This window comes from Arachis stenosperma, chromosome 10 (assembly GCF_014773155.1).
Source record: "Arachis stenosperma cultivar V10309 chromosome 10, arast.V10309.gnm1.PFL2, whole genome shotgun sequence".
NCBI lineage: Eukaryota > Viridiplantae > Streptophyta > Magnoliopsida > Fabales > Fabaceae > Arachis > Arachis stenosperma.
This window is the reverse complement of record NC_080386.1, coordinates 132,064,753-132,080,409: the sequence shown is the minus strand read 5'-3', so window position 1 is coordinate 132,080,409 and position 15,657 is coordinate 132,064,753. Positions and strand designations below refer to the sequence as shown.

The 15,657-nt window shown below is 36.6% G+C and overlaps 3 protein-coding genes across 4 annotated transcripts; 2 read left to right on the top strand and 1 right to left on the bottom strand.

The window, feature by feature from the left end:
- The first annotated feature begins 92 nt into the window (after nucleotides 1–92).
- On the top strand, nucleotides 93–3,854 carry LOC130955877 (protein NCA1). The gene is made up of 8 exons (XM_057882866.1): nucleotides 93–178; nucleotides 749–1,033; nucleotides 1,123–1,351; nucleotides 1,646–1,791; nucleotides 2,210–2,297; nucleotides 2,400–2,546; nucleotides 3,118–3,267; nucleotides 3,425–3,854. Exons 2-8 carry the CDS (start codon nucleotides 762–764, stop codon nucleotides 3,506–3,508), a joined length of 1,116 nt encoding a protein of 371 aa, XP_057738849.1. The 5' UTR covers nucleotides 93–178; nucleotides 749–761; the 3' UTR covers nucleotides 3,509–3,854.
- Nucleotides 3,855–4,600: 746 nt separating this feature from the next.
- On the bottom strand, nucleotides 4,601–6,139 carry LOC130956124 (U11/U12 small nuclear ribonucleoprotein 31 kDa protein). The gene has a single exon (XM_057883158.1). The coding sequence runs from the start codon at nucleotides 6,053–6,055 to the stop codon at nucleotides 5,234–5,236; it is 822 nt and encodes a 273-aa protein (XP_057739141.1). The 5' UTR covers nucleotides 6,056–6,139; the 3' UTR covers nucleotides 4,601–5,233.
- Nucleotides 6,140–11,604: 5,465 nt separating this feature from the next.
- On the top strand, nucleotides 11,605–15,355 carry LOC130955829 (histone-lysine N-methyltransferase, H3 lysine-9 specific SUVH1-like). Of its 2 annotated transcripts, XR_009076913.1 has the most exons (4): nucleotides 11,605–11,808; nucleotides 12,041–14,225; nucleotides 14,692–14,899; nucleotides 15,215–15,355. XR_009076913.1 is itself a non-coding variant. In XM_057882805.1 (3 exons), exon 2 carries the CDS (start codon nucleotides 12,203–12,205, stop codon nucleotides 14,183–14,185), a length of 1,983 nt encoding a protein of 660 aa, XP_057738788.1. In that variant the 5' UTR covers nucleotides 11,605–11,808; nucleotides 12,041–12,202; the 3' UTR covers nucleotides 14,186–14,225; nucleotides 15,215–15,355. The 2 variants fall into 2 exon arrangements, 1 of the variants encoding a protein (XP_057738788.1); XM_057882805.1 differs by lacking the exon at nucleotides 14,692–14,899.
- Nucleotides 15,356–15,657: the final 302 nt, after the last annotated feature.

The window sequence follows — 15,657 nt, the reverse complement described above, 5'->3', positions numbered from 1 at the left end:
GTGTGGTTTGTAGAGTAAAAACACCGTAATGGAGGGGCCAAAAACGAAATACAAAAAGATGCGAACGACCAAGTGATATTTTTGGGTCCAATCACGAGTGAGCTTTCCACATTTGGTGCAATCATTGCGCACTCTCATCAACGAAGAAAGAAACCAAACGCTTCCTTCAACCTGCGAGGTTTCTATCTCTCTCTCTCTCTCTCACTCCCTTATCTCGCTTGATCTTGAAACTAATTTATGCATTTTTCTTTTAATTTTGTTAATTAATCCCTCAATTCCATATGGCCATTTGTTAATTCATTTCTAATACTGAAGAAAAGTAGGAAAAAAAATGAGGGATTTGTTATCGTTACTTTTTAAATCGAAGCTTGATTTCTGATTCAAAGTACTCAGTTACGAAAATTGATGACCCTATGTTAATTCGGGTAAAGTACTTTTCTTCCAGTTAGTTTGTGTTGCAGTTTTCTCGTTAAATTACTTCTTAGGTAATGCTCAAAAAATTAAATAAAATTGTTTGTTAGTTTTTGCTGGGCATGTGTATTTTGAGGAAGTTGTTCACTTCTTCATGAATAATTGATCGGGTTCTATTGTGTATTTTTTTAATGAGGATTGAAACAGTTTTTCTTGAGGTTTTAGGGTTGTACTTGTTCATATACTTGGGAACTTGTTCAAATTTTGAAAAATTACAGATTTATTTACACAATGCAAAGGTTACTTATTTACTTGGTTTATATTTTTTGGATGTCAGATTATTGACCAAGATGACACCAGTTTGCCCGTTTGTCAAAGCTTCTCGGCCTGATGATAGTACTCCTAAAAAATCAGGTGAAAACTCGGTTAAACATCAGGCCGATTCGGACAGTAAGTGCCCCTTTAGTAAGAAGGAGGCTAGCGATTCGGCTAGTTCCTCGCCAAAGTGCCCTTTTGGGTACGACCAAAACTCGTTTAAGATTGGTCCTTTTAGCTGTGTGATATGCCAGGCACTTCTCTTTGAGAGTAGCAAATGTGTGCCATGTGCTCATATTTTCTGCAAGTATGTATATTTGCCCCCTGTTTATATTTAAGTCTGATTGCAAATGCTGCTTGTAGCTCATTTTTGATATTCTAATTATCTTGAATCAGAGCATGTATATCACGCTTTAAGGACTGTCCATTATGTGGGGCTGATATTGAGAAGATTGAGCCTGATACCAATCTCCAAGGTTTGGTTGATCGATTTATTGAAGGTCATGCCAGGATCAGAAGGTCTGTTAGTTCAAACCAAGGAGAAGAAACAAAAGAGAGTGGACAGGTTGAATATGAGGATGTTTCTTTGGAAAGAGGTTCGTTCTTGGTCCAACATGCCATGAGGGTAAGTATGGCTTTTGCTATTATAATTTCTAGTGTTTTATATGAAGTATTAACTGGAGAAGGGTCCTTTCAAGTTTTTGTGAACAATTATTATTATTATTATCAATCAACAATAGTGGTGATATCTTGGTAATGACAGTTTTAGCAATTTGTGATACTTGCTGAGCTTCCATATATGAATGAATGATTTTGAAAACTGCTGAAGATACTCGGCTTTGATTTTTCCTAATTTCATTTGACATTGCATTGTTCTATTGTTTTATAATTAACAGTTTGCCATGCTATTCATAAGCAGGCATTCCGGGCTCAGAATTTAGAAAGTGCCAAATCGAGACTCAGCATCTGTGCTGAAGACATTCGTAGTCAGATTGAAAAAGCGGGTGATACTGCAGAATTATGCTCACAGCTTGGGGCAGTCTTGGGTATGCTTGGTGATTGCTGGTGTGTTTTCTCATTCTCCTTCCCTTTTCTTTGTCTGCCTGTTGCATTTATTTTCCTGGTTTTGCACGTCCAATATACTCTTCTTCGGATTCTTTTTCCCTCATAATTGTGAGTTTTAGTATACAGGGTTGAGCGGCCTTATCACAAATGTAGGGTTGCTGCCTTGTGATCTAGAGGCTCGTAGGTTCAAAATCTGAATGCAATCTCTCTTCTTGTGGGGGACAAGAGTGTGTGCATTGCGGGAGCCTTGTGCATTAGGCTGCCCTTATTATTTTTTCTTCTAAACTTTTCCAGGATATTTTCTTTTCTTTCCTTTTCCCACTTTCGTTCCCCTCAAATTATGTCTTATTATATCACAAAGAATATTTTTTCCACTACATGCTCAATGGAGATATATATGTATACCATATTTCTGCAGCCGAGGAATGGGCGATGCTAATTCTGCTGTCGCATATTTTGAAGAGAGTGTTGAATTTCTGTCTAAATTGCCAAAAGATGATAAGGAGGTTATTTCACTGGATCCTTTCTTTTCTAGGTGTAAAATATGAATTGCATAATCATTTTTACATTATTGTGAATTTATTTCTTCGAAATTTGTTCTCCTGCAGATCACGCATACCCTTTCTGTTTCACTTAATAAAATTGGAGATCTTAAATATTATGATGGGAACCTGCAAGCTGCAAGATCTTATTATTTACAGTCTTTGAATGTTCGTCGTGATGTCATCAAGCATAATTCAACTGTCCCAACTCAGGTTAGATACAAATGTCTGCCTATCCTATATTTGGGTTGATATACCAATATGATTGACTAGCTTTAGTGAATCCTTAGCTCATTATTTAATGTAAAATAGTTCATGTCAATTTACAGAGAGAGAAAGAGATGTATTACATGGAGTTATTTACACGAGTGATTGCTTATTATGAGAAATAAGCAAGGTCAATAATAGCCTTTAGATCAAAATCAATGGTTGTGATCACCTGACTGAACTTTCTCCCCTTTTTTCATTCCCTATTTTTCTATTTTGGCTCTCTCTCTCTTTGGTTATGTTTTCTGCACAGCCTCCCTCCAATAGAAACTCTATGAATCAGTGCCAAAACCCTTCATGCTTCATCTTTTTTCCTTCAATACGATATTATTCATTTTTTTATGTCTTCGTTACATTAGACAGCTCAACTCAGTCCATTAGAAATCTTTCCAAGTGATGATCAAGTTACAATAATTCCAAGATGTAATGCAGCCATCGTAAACACAATAAAGAATATCTTTTTAATAGGCCTGGCTAATATTGAAATTAACCTTTTCCTTTGTTTCCAATAATCCAGGTCCTTGATGTCGCCGTTTCTCTTGCTAAAGTTGCGGATGTTGACAGAAATCTAGGAGATGAAAAGTTGGCTACTGATGGATTTCAAGAAGCCATAGACATGTTGGAATCACTGACATTAGATTCTGAAGCCAGTGGGCTTGAGCAACGGGTAATGTTTACCTGCTTTCTCACATACCACATGAATTGGAAAATCCTGTTATATTGCTTCTGTTCCTTCTTCCTTCTTCCCCCTACTGTTATCTCTTCCTCGCCCTTTTTCTGTTCCGACTATCTGCTAACTAATTTCAATTTGTATCCTTCTGTAGCGGCAATCGGTGCTAGAGTTTCTAAAAAGTCAAGTGTCTGAGAAACAAGAACAAGCCGAGACACAAGTCGAGGCAACTGCCTGAGATAGGTGCTCCTTAAAAAGTAAGGAAGCCGCAAGCGGGATGCAATAGATGCAAGAAATGTTACAGTATGTCAACGCACAAGCCTATAAAATAAGCTTATCTTACAGAGGCACTTGTTATATAAGAAGGAGAAACCAGACTAATATATCAATGTTCCGGTTCCTGCTTTAGATCTTCTTGCCACTTGCATGTATATCAATGTATATTTTTGTTTCCACTTTTTTCTCTTGTGTTTCTTGGAGCTCAAGGACAACTGAACTGAGGATCTTCCTTGCACTATTGTAACTAAGCATACTTTGTTTAATAAACTTTGAAATAATATGGAGTGAGTTATAGTTTTTTATTATGATTATTGATTGAATCAGGTGCATCTGATTCCTATTACTAGAAATCCAACATTCCAACTAACTAGCCCCACATGATTGAAGTTCCTTGAAGGGATGAGCTCTCTTGGGGAAAAGTCTTTCATTCTTAAGGGTTCAAATCTTAAATCACTCGTAGAAGGATTAGGATACTGTATATATGTTATCAAATGCAATGTTAAGTTCCTTTATTTTGAGAGAAATATAATAAAAATAAGAGAAAAAGTGATTGCTAGATAAGATATATATTCCTAGAAAAAGTGAGTTTTTCCTGTGAAGTTGTGAAGGAATAGTAGCACGCCTATGACCTATCTTGCACATCGATTCATAAACTTCAAATAATAGGTGAAATAAAAACATACAAATTTTTACACATATTGTTACAGATTAATACTAATCTTCAATTCAGACGAAAGCCTGAACTTAAATCTTTCTTTTAACAAATCCAAATTAATTGTCTGTCTTCTCAAAACTATTCAACCCTAATAACCTTTATTCTATCACCGAAACAGAAAACCAGAAAGAAGATGCAAAAATGAACATGTAGTGCAGAAAGCCCACTGTAGTAAAGATGATAAATTCCTGAGAACCCAATGTATCTTGTAATGTAAGTTGTTGTTACAAATGCTATTCATCTACTTCCAAGTTACAACTAGATTTACCAATTACGATGCAACACAGACAAATGAAAAGCTCAACAACAATTCAAGAATAAGAAGCAAAAGAAATTCCAAGACCACTATACTATTGCTACTTCAGTACTTCTACATTTCAATGCACATAAACAACACTCTTTCAGTATAAGGCTGTGTTTGGATTCTGTCTCTGAGACAGCAATGATACATTGACAACAGATGCAGAGATAAAACCTTCTTGTATTTTCTATACTCCATAGAAGTGGGTCTTCTCTATATTTCTGCATACTTCTGTCACAAAAGCATAATTCAAAGCAGAATATATAGAAATTACAAAATACATTAATTTTAGGCAGCTACTCCTATGAAGATACTAAAAACATCTTCTCATGATGATTCTTGTTTAAAACGTGTAACTTATTTATTTTGCAACACTTTATTTAAATAAAGGTAACACTTTTACTTCAAATAAAATCAAACCCTACAATCTATTATCCAATGGTCAAAATGATATATCTTCACATGACAATCATTAAATCTTCATTGGAGTAGCCACCTTAATTTTATGTCTATTTTCACAATCAAGCAATCCAAGGTGGCATCTAAGGAGAAAATACATTAATCATGTACAAAATTCTAATCAACTTGCAGCAATGAAGCTGAATCCACACCTTCAAAACCCTATCTTCAAATTCCTCTTTCCAATTCCAATCTCAATTTTTTCATCTTCATTCATCATCTTCATCGCTCTCATCGCTGAAGTACCCAGCTTTCTTCTCTTTCTTCTTGGCAACAACCTTCTCATTCCTCCCCAAAAGCCTCTCATCGGCGCCGCCGTCTACAACCGAAGCCCAATTATCATCCTCAAACCGCTCCGCGCCGCCACCGCCACCGTCTGATCCCTCATCGTCATCATCATCGTCATCGTCATCTTCCTCCCTTCGCCGGCTGCCTCTCCCGCCTCTTCCCATAGCTCCGCCGCCTCCGCGCCTGCCACGCTTCGGAGGCGGGCGCTGGCGAGGACCCAGGCGGTTGCGGGGACACTCGTAGGAGAGGTGTCCAGACTGGCCGCACTCGAAGCAGCGGCCAGTGTCCTTGTAGACGCGCTTGCGAATGAACTCCGGAGCGCGGCCGTTGTCGAGTGCGATGGAGGCGGAGAGCGTGCGGCCGTTGAGGATCTTGCCGTGCATTTGATCAGCGGCGCGGCGGGCGTCTTCGCGAGTGACGAATTGGACGAAGGCGACGCCGCGACTGAGCCGGGTGTGGCGGTCCTTGAGAACGGTTACGCGGGCAATGCGGCCGAAGGTGGAGAAGAGTGTGTGGAGGTCGGAGTTGGTTAGGGCGTAGTCCAGGTTGGAAACGTAGAGGGTGGATTTTGAGGGAGCCAACGAAGAAGAAGAAGCGGATCCAGCAGCAGTAGTAATAGTCTTAGTCTGGGTCTGGGCCTGGGCCTGGGCTTGGGCAGATGAGGAAGAAGAGCAGAAGCGGTAGTAGAAGATGTCGTCTTCGTCGTCGCTATCGGTGTGTGTAGCTGCTCTCTTGGGCGCCATGCTTTCCTTTCGATTCACGGAAGAGGCTGCCCCCGACCCTAAATATATTCTGCTAACGCCGTAAGTGAGGTGGCACTCCTTGCCATGCTAAATTAGTAGAACGACGCCGTTTAGACTTTCATACTAAATCTAGTTTATGACGTCGTCATTTGGAGAACAATTAGAAGACTTTTTATTTTTTAGATATTTTTGTTTTTAATGATTTAAAAATGTAAGTTGGACATCTTGGTCCCTCCATTCATCTAGTCGTTACGGCATCTTACGTGGAGGAAGAGTTTTTAAAATTGGACAAATTAGTTTCCCTCCTTCAAAACGATGTCGTTTTGAATAGAATTCCTCCACTTCAAAGGCTCGTCCCTTTCCACGTCACCGCCACTATATACTGCTGCAACTTTCACAACCATCCCTCCCACCTCTGCTCCTGTTCCTTATTTTTGGTGTTGCTACTATTCCAATTGTAAGGTCCCACATCGATTAGAGAGGGGAACGAAGCATGTCTTATAAGGGTGTGGATACCTCTCTCTAGTATGACGCGTTTTAACAAGTGAGTGTGAGGGGTTTCGGCTATCATCCCTATCGTCAAAGGCAAAAGCCGAAGTCCAAATCGATGGATACTTCTCCCTAGCATGACGCGCTTTGACGAGTGAGTGTGGGCGGCTCAGAATGAAAATCCAAGTGTGCACCGTGAGCTTCATCAACTATTAAAGAAATTTTCAGAATGAAAACTGTTGCTACTTTTTTACCTCCTTTTTCTACTTTTTGGATTACTTTTAATACCTGCAACAACATCTAGCCAATCAGGATCAGCCATCTATCTACATGGAAAAAATGAAGGAAAGAACAAAATTCAAGGAGATAACAGTAAGAGCTTATAAATATTGGCAAGTTAAGAAAATATGAAATCCAGAATAAGAGCCCATCTCCGCTTGGTAAGTGTGTGAATCTTCTAATTTCTTTTAAAATTATGTCTATTATTAACTAGGTGATTTTCAGTTAACTCATATTCCAACTTCCCAAGTATAATTTCAGTGACAATTCACCATGTCCTGGTACTTCTGAGAGCAGAGTAGAACGAAGCCAATGCATCGTTATTAGACTGAATTTGACCACCGCTTGTGACGGTGTTGGCGCCAAATTCGTCATTGGAGGAGGAAAATCAAGCTTCTTTGTTAGACATCGACAAGAAGAAGAAAAAGAAGAACAAGAACAAGAACATTAACGAACATGATAAAAATTCTCCACCAACGAGCACCAGTAGCAGCAGGAAGGTGAGGAGGTTTAGCAGTAACATGAGGGATCTAAGCCAGCCGCCAGGAGAAGCGTACATGATTGAGATGAGGAGTACTCACCAAATGGCGTCGTTTTAAAGGAGAGGGACTAATTTGTCTTGTTTTGAAAGCTTTCTTTTCACCTAGGACATCGTAACAATCAAGTCAGCCTATCGAAAGTCATGTCAGACTTTTTCGTTGAGTTTAACGGACTCGGATGAACGGAAGGACTCAGATGTCTAACTTTTGAAGAGGTCAGGGATTTAAAAGTATTTTTAAATTGTCAAAGACAAAAATGTCTGTAGAACAAAATGTCAGGGACTTATTTGTCCTTTTCTCTAGAAAGTAAAATGTTTAACCCCCACACTTGTGGTTGATCAAATAGAAGTTTCTAGTGTCTGATTACCACATCAAACCATATTTCCACAATTGAAACAATGCTAAGACAATAAAAGAGGAATAACAACAAAAAGAAAAATGGTGAAGCTAATAATTTTTACAGATTGCTACACATTCAAGTATTTTTTCATCCAAGTTCATTCAAATAGGCCTAACACCAACAAAAATTACTATCATTAAAAGAGCGTGATTACACGCGCTATTGCTTCTTCTTCTTCTTCTTCTCCTTCTTCTCACGCTCATTTCTTCTTCTTCTCCTCCTCCTTCTTCTTCTTGTTTCAAATTCACGTACGCATAGAGTTTTTTCTTTTTCTCACGCTCGTTTACACATGGAGCTTCTTCTTCGCGTTTCTCCTCCTCCTCCTTCTTCTTTTTCATGTTTATTTTTTTCACGTGTTTTCTCCTTATCGTCATTCTTTTGTTGTTGTTGTTGCTGTATTTTTTTTCCTTTTCTTTCTCCTCTCCCTGGTGAAGAAACAATAGAAGGTGAAGAGGAGGAGTTTTGAATTGTGTAGAACAGAAATGAATCGAAATTATATTCAGAAATGAACTGAAATTATATTTAGAATGAATTGAAATTATATTCAAAATGTAAACTCGTTTCAAAACAAGCACAGACTAAATGCACCTTATTTAAATCTATATTACTTAATGATTGTGACACACAAAATTAATTCAAAAACAAACACACAAACAAAATTGAATCATGAACAAAAGCACATCCAAATCCATCAAGTGATTTTGCAGCATTATATGTTTCTTCTTCTTTATTTGATTAGATGAATAAGACAAGAAAAAAAGAACATGACGAGAAGTTTTGAGGAATTTTTTATTTTTATTTCTTTTTTTTGTTTGATTTTTCTTCTCTTTTTCTTGATTTTATTCCTCTCAAGATAGTGAAACAAGAAAAAATCATAATAAAATAATTCATTCAGAAATGAACCGAAATTATATTAACAATTGAATTGAAATTACTTAATGATTTTAGTTCATTCTAAATATAATTTCAGTTCATTTCTAAATATAAGCTCTAGTGCGTGCCTCTAATTACTTGAATAAACTTGGATGCTAAAATTGTTTGGATGTAGAGAATAATTCTAAATTTTAGGGTTATAAAGGAGAGAAGGACCAAATTAATTAATCAAATTTTTATTGTCAACTCAGCTAATCGTTATCTAGTCTAACGTGGCAAAGATCGATTATGCCACCTCACTCGTGAAAAAGGTTTTATTTTACATAAAGAATGTGCTCATATTCTGACCCAAAACATAAAGTCAGACCAAATAAAAAAGAAGGCCCACCAAAAAAGAGTAGCCACTTCTACTTACCCGACCTATTAAGAGGTCGGGCGTGACGAGGGAGGATCAGCTTCACTTAGGGAACAGTTATCCATCAATAAAGGTAGAACTACTAAAAAATGTGATTATCTATTCTATTATAAATACACGGACACCTTTTAAGCATATTCAAGTCCCAATTTACAAAAAAAAAAACCTTTTTAAAGTCCTTGCTAACTTAAGCATTAGAGCCTTTTGCAGGTACCACTCCCTCACTTCCTCCTGAGGAACTCGGACCACAGCACTTCGGCACCAGTACAAGTCGAATGCTGTCTCAGAAGAAGTCTGAATCTCACATTCAAGCCTAAATTACCGTTTCATATAACTTCCGAAACAATCATATATCATATGTATGGGGTGACGATATAAAAAATAAAAATGACAATATCGCCATTCAATTTATTATTTAACAAGAAATTTTAGAGAAATTTGCAGATACTTTATGATCATTCATTCGCTTATTACGTTATTACAATCTCTTTTTCTCTTTCATAATATCTCCTCAAATATAAAAAATAAAATGACAATATCAACACTAGATTTATTATTTAATAGGAAATTTAGGAAAAGTTTTCGGACGCTTTATAATCACTCATTCTGATTATGTTATTACTCTCTCTTTCATAATATATATTAATCACTCCGCTCATTACGTTACTACTCCCTCTCTCTTTCATAATATCTCCTTCAATATAAAAAAATAAAAATAACAATATCATCACTCAATTTGTTATTTAGTAGGAAATTTAGGAGAAGTTTTTGGATGTTTTATAACTACTCGTCTGCTTATTACGTTATTATTTTGTCTCTTTTATAATATACATGTGTGGAATAACAATATAACAAATAAAAATGGTAATATCATCACTCGATTTATTATTTAGAAAAAATTTTATCGGACATTTTATAATTACTCGTTTGTTTATTACGTTATTACTCTTTCTCTTTCTCTCGTTCATAATATCTCCTCCCATATAAAAAGTAAAAATGACAATATTATTATTGGATTTATTATTTAGGAGAAAATTTAGGAAAAGTTTTTAGATGTTTTATGATCACTCGTCTGTTAGGGGTGGCAAACGGGATAGTCGCCCCGCCGGCGGTCCCGAATTATTCCTTCCCTACTCCGTTTAACTGCGAGTTGGTGCACTAAACCTGCCAATTCTCTTTTTTATTAATAAATCATTAAATATTAAACAATATATATAAATTCACAACCATTTTAATAAAATTATAATTTCTAAAGACATAAAAAAATTATAATTCTAAATATGTAACAAACTTAATCATCAACAAAGTTTTTTGAAACAAAATAATAAAATCAACATTGTAAAAAATAAAACAAACATTATCCAAAACATATAATTAAATATATTCAAGCCTCTAATCAATCAAACATAGAATATAATCCAAATTATAACTTAGAACATCTTTAATTACAAAATAAAAACGACGAACCTACCCCACCCCGCCGAAACCCGCCAAAGCCCATAAATTAGGCAGTGCGGGTTAGGCGGACTTTTTAATTATAGTGATTTCAAATTTTTAGCCCTGTCTGTCTTTTTTTGTGAGTTACGTGGTCAGTAGATTTCAGCCCATTTGACACTCCTATCATATACGTTATTATTCTCTCTCTTTCATAATATATATGTCATGTGTGAAGTGACGATATAAAAAATAAAATGGTAATATCATCACTCGAATTATTATTCAGGAAAATTTTTTGGACGCTTTATAATCACTTATCCTATTATTACGTATTATTTTCTCCTTCTTTCATCATATCTCCTCCAATATAAAAAATAAAAATAATAATATCAGCACACGATTTGTTATTTAGGAGAAAATTTAGAAAAAAATTTTTGAACGTTTTATGATCATCCGTCCGCTTATTACGTTATTATTCTCTCTCTCTTTCATAATATATTGGATGATGAACTTTTAAAATACTGTAATATATGATCTTACAATATTTTATTTTTGTTTATATTTTTAATCTAATTATATTTATTAATTATATATTATTTTTGTCACTTACACGTCACAATTTTTTTCAACAATTTATATTTTTAATTTTATTTAGTTGTAATAATAATATTAAAAATACAATATATCATGATCATAAAAAGATAGATGCTAGTTTTAATTATTAAAACATTATATTCATTTCTACATTACATTTTTTCTTGTGTTATAGTATTTAAATCTACTAAATATATGTATCAGATGATAAATTCTTTCAAACACTATAAAATATATAATGCTCTTATAATTTTATTTAAATTTAATATTAATTTTTAACAATTTTTATTAAATAAATTTTATATATAACTAATATTTCAACTAATACTAATTAATTTTTCACCATTTATATTTATTAAAAATGTTGACTCTCAATATAAATGATGAAAGAGAGAATTGATTTGAAGAAAAGGAAATGGAAATACACGTTTTGATTCCAATTTTTGCATTGCATAGCGAATCGGACATAACACATAAAACACATAAGAACAGTGAATCTTTCATTACAACACGTGTTGTTGTGGTACGGCTTTAAAGTCTAAACTCTAAACTCAAGATACTATTCATTATTAAACTATTTTCTTCATCAAAGGCTTGAATTGAATCCACTACTTGCTCTTCTCAGAACCCAAAATCTCACTCTCTCTTTTGCTTCCATCATCTTCATTCTTCACCCCTCAGATTCATGTTTCTTTCTCTGTCAGAGAGCTTCAGCAATAAGAAAAAGGTAACACTTAACAACCCTTTCTGTTTCAGAACTTGTTCTAATAAGTAATTCTTTATTATTTTCTTATCTGATCTCTCTTAAGCTCGGTTAAAACTCAGCCAAATTTGGGGTTCATATATTTACTGTGAAAATTCCTGCTTGATTGCATTTTCATTCTGGGTTTTTTCTGCAAATTAATTTTTGTGAAAGCGTGTTTAGAATTGCATGGCTTATTTATAGTTTTCTTTGGCAGAAAATGATGGGATTTTCCAAGTTGGGGTTTGAAATTAAGTTGTGAAAGTTGAGAAAGAGTAGGTTAGGATGGTTTTTGTTTGAGGTGAAAAAGAGAGGAATTTGAAGCTTTTGGAAGCTTGGTTTTGTGTGAGTGTTTGTTTGAAGTGAAAAAGGGTCTGCAATGGAAGAAGGGTTAGCTCAAAACTCAGTTCCACCTTCAGGTCCCATTGATAAGTCAAGGATTCTGGATGTGAAACCGATGCGTAGTTTGATACCGGTGTTCCCAATGTCACCTCAAGCTCCAGCCTCTGGGCAGTACCCTTCTGGGTTTTCACCATTTTTCCCATTTGGTGGACCTCAGCAAGGATCTTCAGGGGCCCCAAGGGGTGGTGCGATACCGGCTCCGATACGGGCTTATAGGAGCCCTGCTGGGGCAGGAGACGGTGGCACGTCGATGGATGGGTCTAGTGGGAGGAAGAATGCAGCTTCTCGAAGTGCTAGATCAGCTGCAAAGAGGAATAAGAAAGCTGTAGGAGTACCTGTTGATGCAAGTGGTTTGGTTGGTATAAGCCCGGCTCAAAGGGAAGACGGAAGCCAGGAAGTTGTTCATCTTATAATGACAACATTCGATGCTATTCGGAGAAGGATCTGCCAACTTGATGATGCCAAGGAATTGAGCAGCGGGTCGATCAAGCGGTCGGATCTTAAAGCTTGCAATACTTTGATGAGCAAAGGGATTCGAACAAACTTGAGGAAGAGAGTGGGAGCAGTTCCTGGGGTTGAGATAGGGGATATCTTCTATTTCCGAATGGAGTTATGTATTGTTGGTCTGCATGCTCCCTCCATGGGTGGAATTGACTCTTTGCATGTGAAGGGTGAGTTCGAGGAGGAAATTATCGCTATAAGCATTGTTTCATCAGGAGAATATGATGATGAAGCTGAGGATAATGATGTTATAATTTATACTGGTCAGGGTGGCAACTTCAACAAGAAAGATAAGCATGTGACAGATCAAAAGCTTGAAAGGGGTAATCTTGCTTTGGATAGAAGTTCGCGACAACGCAACGAGGTAAGAGTCATTCGGGGCATAAGAGATGGCGCCAATCCAAATTCAAAGATCTATGTCTATGATGGTCTGTATAAAATCCAAGATTCTTGGGTGGACAGGGCAAAAAGTGGCGGTGGTGTGTTCAAGTATAAGTTGGTAAGAGTTCCGGGGCAGCCGAGTGCGTTTGCTGTTTGGAAATCAGTTCAGAAATTCAAGTCTGGATTCCCTTCGAGGACTGGGCTTATTATTGGAGACCTCTCCTCAGGAGCCGAGAGTATTCCGGTATCACTTGTCAATGATGTTGATAATGTGAAGGCGCCTGCATATTTCACTTACTTCCATTCCCTCAGGCATCCGAAATCCTTCAGTTTGATGCAGCCTTCACATGGCTGCAGCTGTGGTAAATCATGTGTCCCTGGTGATTTGAACTGCTCTTGCATTAGGAGAAACGACGGAGATTTTCCCTACACCGGTGGCAGCATTTTGGTGAGTCGAAGGCCGCTGATTCATGAATGTGGTCCCACATGCCAGTGTTTCCCTAACTGCAAAAATCGAGCCTCCCAGACCGGTCTGAAGCACCACATGGAAGTGTTCAAAACAAAGGATAGAGGATGGGGTCTTAGATCACTGGATCCTATTCGTGCCGGTTCTTTCATTTGCGAGTATGCAGGAGAAGTTATTGATCAAGCAAGGTTGAATCAGCTCGCGAAGGAAGGAGATGCTAATGAATATGTTTTCGACACAACTCGAATTTATGAGGAATTCAAGTGGAACTATGAACCTAGATTACTCGAAGAAGTGAGCACAAATGACTCTACAGAGGACTACACTATGCCGTATCCTCTTATTATTAGTGCCAAGAATGTTGGGAATGTAGCTAGATTCATGAACCATAGTTGCTCCCCCAATGTTTTCTGGCAACCTATCTTATATGAAGAAAACAATCAATCATTCCTACATGTGGCGTTTTTCGCAATCAGTCACATTCCCCCGATGAACGAGTTAACCTATGACTATGGTATTGCTAGTTCTGGGCATGCTGGTGGTAGCAGAGATTCCAAAGGGAAAAAGAGATGCTTATGTGGATCGTCAAAATGCCGCGGTTCCTTTGGTTGATATTTTGTTGCAGACGCTTTCCGACTGGCACGATAATGAGGTAAATCCATTCATGTCTGAACTGAAATTATTTCATGTTTCGGCACTCTTTAGCATTCACAAACTTATGTTTCTATTGAAGTTTAGAATATATAAGAGTAGATGGTTTTTCTAAGAAAATGAAGGTGATGAAATGCATTTGATCTGTCAAATTTACTCTTGAGATGATGGCGTGTGGCTTTTCCGGATTAACTAACATCACCATTTCACCAAATAGAAAAGGGGAAAAAGGAAGTTAAATCGGTTAGGCTTTCAAGTTCATAATGCCTTGGATTTCATGTTACATGCCATTGGGATTCATGATCACTTTAGGCTTTTTTATGCATGATGGAAGTCTAATAATAGTATTAGAGTTCTTTTAAACTATGTTTACATTTTCATATATGTGTTTGTTGTTGTTTCAAGTAGGTAGGGTAGAGTTAAGTGTGTTTAGGCTCACGCCTTCCTTCGCTTGGTCCTGTGTATAGTTGTGCCGGAATCCTTGGGGATGGAAATCCGTGTCGAGGCATGATTGATTGTGTGATGAGGTCCGGTAGAGCGGGACACAGGCCATCGAAGTTGAGATTGCCGGATTATGGGATTCGGTTTGGGTAGGGCCGAGTAGGCTGGCCGGTCAAAACTTGTGATTGAGTTTTTCTCATTTCTTTATCTGAAATTCGGTTTTGGATTGTGGAGGTAAAAAAAAAAAAATTAATGCACTCTCAATGTAAAGAGTTTTACATAATCATCCAATCAGATTCTGCATTATAATTCTGAGGTGAAAACTCACATACAATTATCTTCATATGAAGTTGATACTTAAGAACCGTCAGATGATTTGTCAAGTTTGACTAAATGATTATCTAACGATTTTCAAGTATCAACTTCACATGAAGACAAACTGCATGTGAGTCTTTACCTAATTCCGAATCCGAGTTTTTATCCATGGAACTTTTGGAAAAGATGGTGCTTTCATGGAAGCTAAATTTTTCCTATGTTCATTTTTAACAGATGGATGATGGCACTCTTAGGTCAAAAGCCAAATCCCAGTTAAGAAGTTCCAAGCTTTTTGGATTCATGCTTCCAAATATCATTTTCAATAGTTAATTGTGTTTAGTGGGTATTAATAAATTGTGTATGTCTCTTTCTCTCTCTCTTGACATGGCCCTTTTTTCCATATCCAACTTTAAGAGAAAAAACAAGTTAATGGAAGTTGTATAATTTGTGTTAAATTTGGGCTAGCAAATTGGCCATGATACAATGTTTATGTGTGACTTTGTTCATCTTAATTAGGTAATTAATGTTGCTTAGAAATGCTTCAATTGTTTTGAGATCCTTTACTAATGGGATTATGTTTGAGAAAATATTCAATTTAGTCCCTAAAGTTACACTCGAGTCTCAATTTAGTCTTTAAAGTTTCAATTGCCTTAATTTAATCTATAAACTTTTCAAAT

Bases quoted from the DNA above. Each gene is read 5' to 3' on its own strand.
- LOC130956124 (XM_057883158.1), bottom strand. From the start codon at position 6,055: ATGGCGCCCAAGAGAGCAGCTACACACACCGATAGCGACGACGAAGAC.
- LOC130955829 (XM_057882805.1), top strand. From the start codon at position 12,203: ATGGAAGAAGGGTTAGCTCAAAACTCAGTTCCACCTTCAGGTCCCATT.
- LOC130955877 (XM_057882866.1), top strand. From the start codon at position 762: ATGACACCAGTTTGCCCGTTTGTCAAAGCTTCTCGGCCTGATGATAGT. The intron at 2,298-2,399 runs GTTATTTCACTG...GTTCTCCTGCAG, and splicing joins TGCCAAAAGATGATAAGGAG to ATCACGCATACCCTTTCTGT. The intron at 3,268-3,424 runs GTAATGTTTACC...ATCCTTCTGTAG, and splicing joins CCAGTGGGCTTGAGCAACGG to CGGCAATCGGTGCTAGAGTT.